Source organism: Zingiber officinale, chromosome 4A (assembly GCF_018446385.1).
Source record: "Zingiber officinale cultivar Zhangliang chromosome 4A, Zo_v1.1, whole genome shotgun sequence".
NCBI lineage: Eukaryota > Viridiplantae > Streptophyta > Magnoliopsida > Zingiberales > Zingiberaceae > Zingiber > Zingiber officinale.
The window spans coordinates 81,396,625-81,409,665 of NC_055992.1; the positions used below are offsets into that span (position 1 = coordinate 81,396,625).

The 13,041-nt window shown below is 35.6% G+C and overlaps 1 protein-coding gene across 2 annotated transcripts; it reads right to left on the reverse strand.

Annotated features, from left to right (window-relative positions):
• Window positions 1-773: 773 nt before the first annotated feature.
• On the reverse strand, window positions 774-2,661 carry LOC121970029. Of its 2 annotated transcripts, none has more exons than XM_042520417.1 (2): window positions 2,516-2,661; window positions 774-2,391 (listed from the first exon to the last, which is right to left on the reverse strand). In XM_042520417.1, the coding sequence occupies exon 2, from the start codon at window positions 1,831-1,833 to the stop codon at window positions 874-876; it is 960 nt and encodes a 319-aa protein (XP_042376351.1). In that variant the 5' UTR covers window positions 1,834-2,391; window positions 2,516-2,661; the 3' UTR covers window positions 774-873. The 2 variants fall into 2 exon arrangements, with proteins under 2 accessions (XP_042376351.1, XP_042376350.1); XM_042520416.1 differs by having other exon boundaries at window positions 774-2,404.
• Between the last annotated feature and the right edge of the window lie 10,380 nt (window positions 2,662-13,041).

Consider the following 13,041-nt stretch of genomic DNA (forward strand, 5'->3'; position numbering starts at 1 on the left):
CCAACTGATGCTAGGATTCGGATCAAGAAGAAGGATCAAAGTACATTCACTTGCATAGCACTAACGGAAAGGAACAGAACCGAATCAAGAAGGAACAAAATCCAAAAATCTCCACAACCTAAAATCCGAAAACCATGAAGATAAATCGAAGTTCGGAACAACTCCTACTGCAGGTGAGAAGCAACTCACCGCGTGTTCTTGGATTCAAACCGAGGAAAAGGGGTTCTAGGGTTCGGAGACGGTGAAGATCTCGGCGGCTTCTTGGTGTTTCCGAGCTCCCCTCGTCGAGGTGGTCATGCACGGGTGGAGACCGGCCGGAAAAACCCTTCGCCGGCACCGGAGATCGAGCCCTACCGCCTGTTTCTTCGTTTCCGCCGCGAGAGAAAAACGCCGTCGCGAGAGGAGGAGAGGAGAAAATTTTCTCACGGGGAAAACCTAAGTTCTCTTCTTATAACTTTAATATTCTGTTAACTAAATATTGCTTAAATACAACTTGATTCGGGTTTTATTAACAAACCCGCGGCTGGTCTGTTGGTGGGCTGCGTTCTGCTTAAAGCCCAATACGAGGGATCGAATCCCAGCTGCAACCATTTTATTTCCTATTATTTTACTGTTCCTAACTATTACTTAAATATATATCGCTCCATATATAATTAACAAAATGAGCGTAGCTCAGCTGGTTGGGCCGGTTTTGCTTGGGTCAGTCCGACCCGAGGTCGTGGGTTTGAATCTCACCTTCAACGTTTTTTATCAAAACTTCTTTCTCTGGATAAAAATATCAAACGAACTCCAAAAATTGCATAAAAATACTCTAAAAATTCCTAAAAATCTCTAGAATATTTTAAAAGCATTTCCAGATTTTTATAAGGACTTTTAGAACTTCAAATAGTGAAATTTTGGGATGTTACACTTTTTCAGCTGATTGGTTGGTGATGAATTATTCAAATTATCCATTTTTCCAAAATTCAGGTTGGTATCAGCAGCTGATATTGCTGTAGCCGACTCTGACACCCAGTCTTTTGGTTCAGTATGTAGATTAAGGGCATTTGAGGATGACTTTGGACTCCACCCATGGATGGCAGCCACTAATGGAACACTTGCCTTGGAATCCATCGTGTTAGTAGCTAATTGATGCAACTGAGCACTTGGTATAGCATTCCAGCCATAGCGTACTGTATGAATAGAAGTAACAGATGCAGAAGGTGCCATAGTATGAGATTGATGGCTTGTCCAGCTCATACTACTTGGCTGCTGGGTGGGAGTAGACAGACCATATCCATCATTTGCCCATTGACTTCTTGAATTAGTGGGTGATTGATTAGGTTGATACAGTTGAGAAACCTGATGTGATTGTTGGTTTAAAGGATTCTGACTAGAATATTGGCCTTCATAACCCTGACCACTAGGTCTTATGGGCCTACACCTAACTGAATTGCAGGAACTCCTGTGGTCCTGCTTCGTGCTCCATCTCTCACCGTTTTCTAATTGCATTCCTATGCCTCGATAGGCTGGAGAATTGTACAGATTTCTACTTAAGGAAGCAGAAAAACATGGGTTTGGATCAGGGATGCTATAACTTGCCTGTTGGCCAAAGCAAGTATTTATATCAGCTAGAGATTCCCTGACATGTGTAGCGGCTCCAACCCTTCTTTCTCGAGTAACATGCTCCCTGTTTTGCTCACTGTTATTAGATGCCTGAAGAACCTGCATTTCAACGTTTGAGACATTGTACCCAGCAGAAGATAAAGTTACATCATTTTGTTTTGCATTCCAATTATGCTCATTCTGCTTGATATCCACCAGTGACGGATTATTATTTTCTCTCAACCCCATATCCAACTTCTGTCCTGCATTAGCTGCTCCACCTGAAAAACTTGGAGGCTGGGTAAGATTAGCAGATTGAGATTTCTGTTGTGAACATGCTGAAATTTCAACAGTAAGTCATTCAATAACATTGTTTCTTGATTTTTAGATGCTAGCCATACCCTAAGATCTGAGGGGAAAAACCCAGTGGAGTTCCATTTGTCCAACTGTAAAATGGAAAAGGGACCCTGGATTTTTCCAGGTGGATCTTGATAATGCCACACTTTGTCGTGCTCAGTGTCATATTGTGGCACAGACACAACTGAACATCTGGTGTCAGTTTCATATGCAGTGTTATAAGAGTGTTTTACTTTAGTTACAGGTTGGGGACTGTTCAAAACAGTGGCATCTTGTTTTACTGCATGATTATGTGCAATCTTATCTTCTGCATCTTCTGGTCTATGATTCCTGTTTGATATCCCATTAGTTAAACTTCTTGACGCCTCATTCAATTGATAACTTGATATTGATTCTCTACCAGGAGAGAATAAATTTCTTCCTCTCTTGCGAGACAAAGGAACATTTGACCTGTTAAAACTATCTGCGTGAAGGGCACAATTCATATTAACAAAAAATGAGGAATGCCATCGGCCTAGCAGTTCAATAGGCTAAAAGCTGATAAAGAGTTCACCGATAATGCAGGAGGAAATACCTTCTTTCTTATCATCCGTTTCTTCAGGAGACTCATAAGTGGGATCCATATGCAGATCAACGTGTATTTCTGGAATTTCACTTAAGTCTACGTTGGTGTTCCTCAGTTGTGTCAAGAATTTGCAACTTCTCAATGCACTCTCTGAGCGTGTAAATAGTGAAGGATATTTCAACAAACTAATTAAAGGCAACTTTAGCAATGCAGATTATGTTGACAAGTACCAACAACACTACGATATTATAATATAAGAAGAAATAATGACTAAGCCTCAACAATTTTTTTTTTCTTTTGAGGAAACTGAAGGGCAAAAGCTGAACCCCTGAAATGGAGCAAAGGTATTCAACACCAGACCATAAGAATGAGCCCCTAGAACAAGCAAGATTCAAAGCTAGTTATAAATTCACACCACCCTCAATCACAAATCATGCCAAAGTAATCATATCAACAAACTCTAGGCTAAGCCATAAAGACAATAAATTGCTTCAACAAAAAAAAAGAAGGCAGGCATAACACCAATAAGAACCCATAGCAACTAGACAACTCAAGAACTGAAGGGCTTAAAGATCAGCAACATACCACTCCAAGCAGCCCCCATCAGACACCACATGGTATTGAATGGCAGGCTGTCAATGGTCCCCTAATCAACAAGTAGTTTGACACCCCAATCACCAGGTTACTAATGAAATCGGTAATCCATCATAGGATCCTAGGGCCAGACACAAGTAGAGGTAAGGGATCAATTGCAGTTTGCAATTTAGGACAGAGTGAACTCACTTGGAAGGGAGAACGAAGAGAAAAATGTAGACCATGTGGCCTAGTTCACAAGGATCTCAAGTTATTCCCACATCCAAGGTACGTCAAGGGACGATCAACAAGTACTTTGCCCAGAGGAATATGTTCTCACCAAGGGCACACAATACCCAAAATGGGACCTTCTGTAGATACATCAGAACAGTGGGCCATCAGATAGGCAGGAGCAAAGGTGTTAAGATTCATATTTCTTCCTCCCTTGACATTATAATGGTTGAGAAATTGACAAGATGAATCTAAAAAGTCAAAATAATGTCAGTACACGACAGAGTGATTTCAGTATCAGAAGAGTCATGTTGTCAGAGGAGGCATAAGGGAAATGTCGACATCTATTGAGTCGTTGGGTCTAACATCCAAAGATGTGTAAGCATGACCCTCCACAATTCCACGATACCAAAGTCAAGTTTGATGGAGGCAGCCATGTTCTGAGAAAAAATTGAAAATAATCTTCAAAGCAAAAGCACAGGAAAATGTAGCTTGCCTAGACTTGATTTCCAGGATTTTGGATTTGCTACTGGATTGCACTGTGAAAACTGGACTGAAGCAGCAAAAGTGCTACAACAGAGCTTCGCCTTAAGAAGTTTGAACCGACGAATTCAGATAACCTTGAAGAAACTAGATAAAATTTCTACTCACTCTGCAAAAGCTATATGGCAATTGCAAGTTAAGAGATGTTGAACCCGCAAACAGGAAAAATAAAAGCAGCATCGGGAGAGACCAGTTGGGATTTGAGAGATGCCAACTCTAAGGAAACAAAGGAGAAGGAAAAGATAAACATGAGAACCAGAGCCCATCTGCAGGAAGAGATGAAGATTAGTGAAACAATTGCAAGGAAGAGATGGGAACTCATATTATCATAGTTGAGGGATGTTGAGTCAGGCTCCTATCTCAGCCATAAGCAATTGTTGCTAAGAGCTAGTAGATCAGTGCGACAAAGGACAATAGGATTTCTCCAAGAAGAATATCATGAGTAGGAATTTGTGATACATTCCATGACCCCACACTCATGACCCCAGGAAATCTAATGAGGGAGAGGGGTAGCTCTAATACCATATTATGATGGGAAATCCTTATGTAGTCCCCTTCTTAACTACATATATTATCTCATTATCACTTAACATTTAATCTCCAATATTTATAGCCCTTGTATACAATTAAGGAAAACTCTAATTGATTTATGTTTTCTAACTATAGAACCTAATCATCTCCTTCGAACATATCAATATCATCTATTGAAGCACTCAGTTATTCTTGAATATTAATATTTATTAAATTATCCTATATAAGAACTTAACACATCCACCTCAGAATTTTCATTTATATTGTCTTAACCTTTTGTACATGTTACTTTTCAGTACAATACTCAATCCATTAAGTATGTGGATTATACCATAATCTAATAAATTTTATTTTTAACCTAGGAAGCACACAATGGTCAATCAAGACACCAAATGAAGGGTTAGGTAAATTACCACAAAAACAATTTCGTAAAATTAGTTTAGAGACTTATAAGTTAAAATAAAATTAGTATAACAGGGAGACTTAAATCAGCAAGTTAAACCAAGAAGCATTTACAACTTGTTTGTAGCACAAGAAAAAGGATACTACTCTCCAAAATTTAAAATCTCGACTTGTGCCGAGATTTCGGTCTCAGACCGGAACTATACGGTTTCAATATCGTGTCATGCCAATACGGTTTCGATATTTTTTTTATTTATATATAGTAATTATTAAATATATATATATTTATTGTGTATAATTTAAAAATAAGTTGTATATTAATTTTATATAAATTCTCAATTATTAGACAACTTAATATGGTTAAAAAAATAATTAAATATAGTTTTCTTTAAAGAAAATTAATCTATCAATAACTTGAATTAAAATTGATACATCATAATATATTACTTTAATAATAACAAAAGGAGTGGCGTGAATCAGATGGAAGCATTGATTCTTGCAATATTCTGCTTGAGTCAATTCCATAGGTCTCCAACGCTTAGATTAAATAATCATCCCATGGCATGCAATATTGATATTGATTTCTCCACATATCTATCAACGTGTCTCGATTCATCACTGGAAGTTGGATTTGAACTGACATCAATGAAATCGAAATGGGTACAGGTACAAGCACAGGATAAGTATAAGCATATGCCCCCCAGCTCTAGTACGATGGATCCCCATATGATATCTCAGGGTTATAATAAAATGATGAGCTTCAACCAAAATTAATCTCAGCTAAACTCTCCCACATATCTTGATAATTATGAGTTTTCTTTTGTTTGTCACCCTTATATCAACGTTGATATTGAATACTGCTACTTCTAGCTCCATGATCATAATCTTGAGTTTCATATTTGTAATCTATCTCACATGTCCATGGCTCTGGTGCTAAAGTAGAGGGAACATAATTTTTACCACTAGATGCATCACCACCGTCATCACTTACATGAGTATTTGCACTGCTATCAACAACACTATCCTCATTTCGAACTTCTTGTTAGATGATAGTGTCAGAAGGTGATGATGTTTCATCACTATCATCATGTTCTTGCTCATTAATTGCATCGAGTGGATTTTCTCTAATTCTCAATTGACCTCTTCCAGTAAAAGTAGGAGGTTTGACTTTTTCTTTCTTTTTAGTAAAAATTACAACTTTGCCTTTACTTTTGCCTTTATCTAGGGACTTTGGTTGGATTTAGGGTTGGGATGTCTAAGAACGTCTAGACGGAGATCCAGAAAAACAAAATTCTTGATCAAAAGCTTCATCATCATCTTCTTTCTCATAGATATCTCCTCTAGCTTGTAATTTTTTCAATCTGTTGAGTAAGAAATTAAGATGGTCGTGATAGGTCTCCTACTCCATCAAGTAATGGATTACCATCAATCCATCATTGGATCATTCTCAATTTGAACAAATCCAATATCAAATAGGTCTACAGACTCTTGTTCTTCATTCTCTTCTGTTATTGCTCTTAGTTAAAGATGCATATTAAAATGAGCGTAGACCATTTTTTCCAAGCGACGATAAGAAAGACGATTTCGTACTTTTGCATAAATGAGGAAGAAAGTTGACCAATTTCTTTCACAACCACTTGAAGACGTTGTCTGTGGAGAATTCATAGTGCAATATTTTTCAAATTCGAAGTTGATCCTCCATATTGTAACCACCACTCAGTTGTAAGATAAATAAGAACAAAATTAAAATAATATTTATATTTGTTGACAATAATTAATAATTAGCTTTACTATGTTTACCTGAATCCATTTTATATTTGCATGACACTGCAATAGGATCGCTAAAAGAACCATATGCCTCTCGAAATAATTGACTTTCATTAATAGTCTCAGCAATTAGTTCTCTATTTGTATGTAATTTTGATATTATATGTCTGAGAGACACTAATAAATCATCTTTTGTGCCGAGATTATAATGATATTATATGTCAAATTGAGATAATAACATATAATAATTAAACATATAATTATTAATAACATTATTAAAAATTCTTTATATTAAAAAATATGTACTGGCCAAATGAATATATTTTCCCATTTGATCGTCCCATCTTGTAGTGATTATATCAATGTAATGTTGATACTTGGTTGGTGATTGTAGATGTCTCTTAATTTCATCTTTTGTTTTATGAATTAAGCTGTAAACGTTGCCCATTTGTGGCTTCTTGTCCATATCGACTTTACGTAAAACAACATACAATGGTTCTACTGCTATAAGAATATCTACAATATAGTCCCAAAATCTAATAGATATAATAATTTATTGCACCTCCTTACCTTCGGTAATGTTAGAATATCAAGAGGCTTCCCAATCCTCAAAAGAGAACATGGCTTTTAATCCAACTTTTTTCTAATTCAACAATTTTAATAGGAGAAAGTGAGTGGCAAACCTAGTTGCTCCTGGTCGCAAAATCTCCCCTATCAATAAATTTCCTCATTAATCCATGAATTCAATGATGATTATAAAGGAATTTTATTAAAGATTGACATTTTTTCGCTACCTACTTCACTATATTGAGCTTACCGATATCTGCCATCATCAAATTGATACAGTGTGTTGCACATGGAGTCCAAAATAATGTTTGATACTTTTGCTCCAATAACTCTCCAGCCCTCTTAAAGTTGGCACCCTTATCTGTAATCACCTGCACTATATGTTCTGCACTTATCTCTTAAACTACATTATTTATCGAATGATATATGTAAGGTGCATCATGATACTCTATAGGTACATCAATAGATTTATGAAATATCACCTTTTATTGCAGTATAATAAAAAGTTGATAATGTTCATCCGTGTAGGTCCTATCTAGCCATCACACATCAATGTAACCTCATATAAGCTCCATTGCTTCTTGCATGATAGGATTCAAGTCTTGATCTCCTCCACTTGTTCATTTAAATATGGACCGACAATTTCATATACAGTCGGAGGTTGAATACTAGAACTAGATTTTTGGATGTTGGACACCATGCTACTATAGTATGTGTTGTTTGCTGCATTAGGGGGAATATGATTAAAATAAAAAAATTTAGCAATACTTTTAAGGATTGATTTCTTCTTCTCTTTGATATATGCATTATCAATCCTAGTCTGTTTGCTAGCTTGGTCTGGGAATGCCAGTGGATCAACATCAACAATATCAACTACACGTCTTCGTCCCATAGAAGGAAAAAATCGACCAATACCACCTTGTGTTAAAGTAATACGAACACTTGCACTCATTCCCAATGTTGTTGTGGTAGTTGAGCCACTTCCACTGGCATGTTGAGCCACTTCTATGTCGCATATTTTGCTCATAGTCATATTTAGTTCGAAAAGCACTGAGAGCTGCTAACAAATCTTCGTCATTTAAAACTTCACCACAACATTCAAATTCATCATAGATTGGTTCTTTAGAGCTTCGGCTATCAACAAGCTCATGTTGTCGTTGTTGTTTATACTTTAATGATTTTTTGCCATCAAGTTCCTCTTTTTTGCCATTGATTCAATCCTTCTGTCGCGCGTGTCGTTGCATATGCGCGTGACGCATGCCGAAATTATCGCATGCGGCGTACCGATTTCGCTCGCGCAACGTGCCGATTTCGCCCGCGCAACGGAACGGTAAAAACCGTCCATACTGGGTAGCACAAAATAGCATTTCATTCCTTGCTACTATCTCTATACCATAAGTTTGTTCTCTGTTTTGGATGAGGCAAGTAGGAAGGTGATGAAATCATCATCAATGAGAATGTTATAGCTGTCACATGATTCCACAAAACAAGAATCATAGAGTACCATGAACAGTGTGATGTATGAGAAGCTGATGACAAGCATATATCAGCAATGGTGGCAAGAATGCATGATAAACTATAGCTTAGAGCGTTATTGGTGAACAATCCATGAGGGGCCATAAGACACAGGGAGGAAAGAGGAGAGAAAGGCGATGGTTAATGGAAAACTTTTCAAGGACTCAAAAATGGGAAGAGGTAACTATATATCGCTGCATCAGACCCATGACACCCTTAAGAACCCTTGATTCTGTCTGCTTTGAATCAAGTTGAGAATAATTGTCCAATAGAAACTAAAAATTATATGCATAAATAGGAATCCACCATAATATCTAGCAGTTAAACCAAGGTTTAAAATATCGTTTCGTGTCGGGCGGCACGGACGGTTTTTACCGTTCCGTCGCCTGGCCGAAACCGGCACTCGACATGCAGAAATTTCGACGCGTGATACGCGCAGGCGTGGCGCTATGCTTTCGGCGCATGATACGCTCGTTGATGCGCGCCAACACGCGCGACACTCGCGATCGAAAAAATCGCGCGACAGAAGGAATCGATTCAATTCCTTCTGTCGCTCGCAAAAATCCTATAAAAACGTACCAGCGAGCGATCGGCGAGACGAGCAGCGACAGAGGTACGATTTCCCATCTCGTATGCATCGCAGGCGGCGCCGAAGGAGTCGTCGGACCCTGCGATCCGCCGCTGTCGAGCGGCGTGATCGTTCGTTGCTGCTGGCGCCCGTGCCTGCGTGTGCCGCGTGTGCCCTAGGTGTACGGGTGAAGGAATTATATATAATTTAAATTTATAACAATTCCTAAGGTTGGTATGGTATTCGCTTATGGTATTTCAAACAGGCTTTTTTAAATCCTAATTAAATTTTCTCAATAAAAATTAAAATATATAAAAAATATATTTAAAAATTAAAATTTTAATTAATATTCTGAAAAATTAATTTTCAATGTTTTAAATTGTATTTAAAAATTTTTAAAAAAAATTATAAAAAATATGTTTAAAATTTTAAAAAAATTATAAGAAATAAAATATATATTATAATATTTTTTATTATTTAAATTTTTTTAAAAAATAATAATAATTTAGATTTATATTCTAATATTCTAAAAAAATAAAAAGTCTAAAAAAAACTAATAAATTAAATTTATATTTTGATATTTTTATTATTTTATATTTTTACAAATAATAATTAATTAATTAATTAATTTGTATAATTATTATATATAAAGTAACATCTAATTTATATATTTATTATAGATAATATTTTTTTATCTTAGAATTAATTTAAAATTTGGATCCATGAATATTAATTTTTGTAATTTTGTAATATGTTTAGAAATATTACAAGTCTTTTATTTTAAAAATTAGGATAAAGGTATACTGTCATGTTTATGATTCCTAATAAAACACTTATAATGTTTTACAATTCTGATCATTCTAATTTGAAAAAGGTGAATTAATATTTTTAGGAAATTGTTTCAAATTTTAGAAAGTTGCTCTTTATAATTTATATATTTAATTTATAAATTTACAATGATAAATATATTCTTAACGTTATAAAATGATGATGATTACCTGGAAATGTGTATTATTCTTAATTTTTTTATAATACATAGGCAATGACACTCAAACAACAATCTCATGATCCAGCTTGGAGACACGCACGCCGATTAGAAAATCGATTCCATTGGCAATGTTTGCATTGTGATATGATTGGACGCGGCGGTGGAGTCACACGCCTAAAACAACATCTTGCTGGTGGATATCCGCATGTTTCTAATTGTCCAAAAGTTTCTTAAGAAGTTCGTCGTGCAATGAAAGACGAACTTGATGGCAAAAAAGTATTAAAGTATAAACAACAACAACAACGTGAACTTGTTGATAGTCGAAGCTCTAAAGAACCAATCTATGATGAATTTGAAGGTCATGGTGAAGTTCCAAATGATGAAGACTTTTTAGCAACTCAGCGCCTCTCAAACTCAATATGACTATGAGCAAAATATGCGATATAGAAGTGGCTCTGATGCCAGTGGAAGTGGCTCAACTACTGCATCAACATTAGGAAGGAGTGCAAGTGTTCGTCTTCCTTCAACACAAGGTCGTATTGGTCGATTTTTCCTTCTATGGGACGAAGACGTGCAGTCGATATTGCTGATATTGATCCACTGGTATTCCCAGACCAAGCTAGCAAACAGACTAGAATTGATGATGCATATTCAAAAGAGAAGAAGAAATCAATCGGTAAAAGTATTGCTAAATTTTTTCATTTTAATCATATTCCCCCTAATGCAGCAAACAACATATACTACCGTAGCATGGTGTCCAACATCCAAAACTCTGGTCCTGGTATTCAACCTCCGATTGTATATAAAATTGTCGGTCCATATTTAGATGAACAAGTGGAGGAGATCAAGACTTGGATTCTATCATGCAAGAAGCAATAGAGCTTATATGGGGTTACGTTGATGTGTGATGGCTAGACAAGACCTACACGGATGAGCATTATCAACTTTCTACTATACTGCAATAGAAAGGTGATATTTCATAAATCTATTGATGCAACTACAGACTATCATGATGCAATCTACATATATCGTTTGATGGATAGTGTAGTTCAAGAGATAGGTGCAGAACATATAATACAGGTGATTACAGATAATGGTGCCAACTTTAAGAGGGCTGGAGTAGACCTGACCACGGTTCGGAACCGACGGTTCGACGGTTCGGAACCGCCGGTTCGACGGTTCCAGGCAGGTCGACCCTTAACCTTAACCGCCCAAGACGGTTACGGTTCACGGTTCAGAACCGCCGATTCACGGTTCGGTTCACGGTTCGTCACGGTTCGTCACGGTTCAAGATTAATATGTTAATAAAAATTAAAAATTAAAAATTAAACATTAAACATTAAAAATTAGAAATTAAAATTTATTAAAAAAAGGGCTTGCACTTATTTAAGTTGCCTACGTATCCCTTTAGGGGAATCAAAGCCCACGTAGTTCTTTTACATTTTTATCCTTTTACATTTTCATTCACTTCCATTTCCTGTTCCTGTCGTATTTGTTCCTTCAGTATCAAAATCTTCAACTTCGTCATCTGAAAGTTGCATTCCTTGGATTCTTTTCTCCGCTCTGGTCCAATCGTCCAGTAATGCTTGGGCTTCCAATGAGTCAGGAGACAAAGTTGATCGTCGTTCATCTAATATGTTGCCTCCGACACTGGACAAGCTAAAATTTCTTTTGCGATCACGGAGAGAACGGGAAAGCTTTGAGCCTTCTGTGACCACCACTTTAAGATATCGAAGTTTTCGCTATCTGCTTCATTAAAATCAAAAGAAGTCGTAAAATAATTCTCGTGGACGTTTTGTCCGTTCTTTTAATAAGAGTTGTGCTTTTGTAAGTTTTAAATTACTACTAGTAGTTTGTTGAATTTCAGAAATATTAATTTGTGTTCCATATTTTGCATAATATTGATTATAAATATCATATAAATAAATTCTAACATTATATATAATATTAACTGGATCAGGGGAAGAAGAATCTTTAATTGGAATTAAAGCATTATAATATAAAGTTAACATTTCTTGTAAAACTTCTAATTTAAATCTAGGATCTAAAGCAAATGCAATTAAATAAATTTCAGGAATTAAATAAAAATATTTTTCCATTTAGTTTTCATAGCTAAGATGCAAGGAGATAAAGATTCATTATTAATATGTTCATTTAAAACTAATACTATATTAGAAAAATTTTCTAAAACTAATTGAACAGTGGGATAATAAACACCGGAAAGTTGTTGGTTGCATCATTAAATACTTTTAAAATTTCACAAATACTACTACAAATATTCCATTGTTGTGAAAATAAATATATATTAGCATTAGTGTTTTGTGCAAAAATGAACATAATAATTCTTTATATTGAAATGAATCTTGTAATAATTGGTATGTTGAATTCCAACGTGTTGGTACATCACGTGAAATTTTTAGGTCTCATTCCATTAATTTTACAAAACCTACCCCATTGTTTCATTATAGATGGATGAGACCATAAATAAGAAATTGCAATTCTAATTGGTTTAATATAACTTTCTAAAATTTTTAAACCATCTTGAACACATAAATTTAAAACATGGCATACACAACGAATATGAAAAAATAAACCTCCAATAATAGGTTGACAAACAAATTTTAGATCATCTATACAAGCGGTATTAGAACTAGCATTATCTAATGATATTGAAAATATTTTATGAGTTAAACCATATTCTTCTAAAATTAAACATAATAATTGTGCGATATTATGAGCATTATGTGATTCATCAAAAACTCTATAAGCTAATAATCTTTTGGAGATTCCAAGAGTTATCGATCCAATGGCAAGTCACACCCATATACGAATGTGTTTGCCAATGATCAC

Coding starts and splice junctions, on each gene's coding strand:
- LOC121970029 (XM_042520417.1), bottom strand. CDS start 1,833: ATGGGGTTGAGAGAAAATAATAATCCGTCACTGGTGGATATCAAGCAG.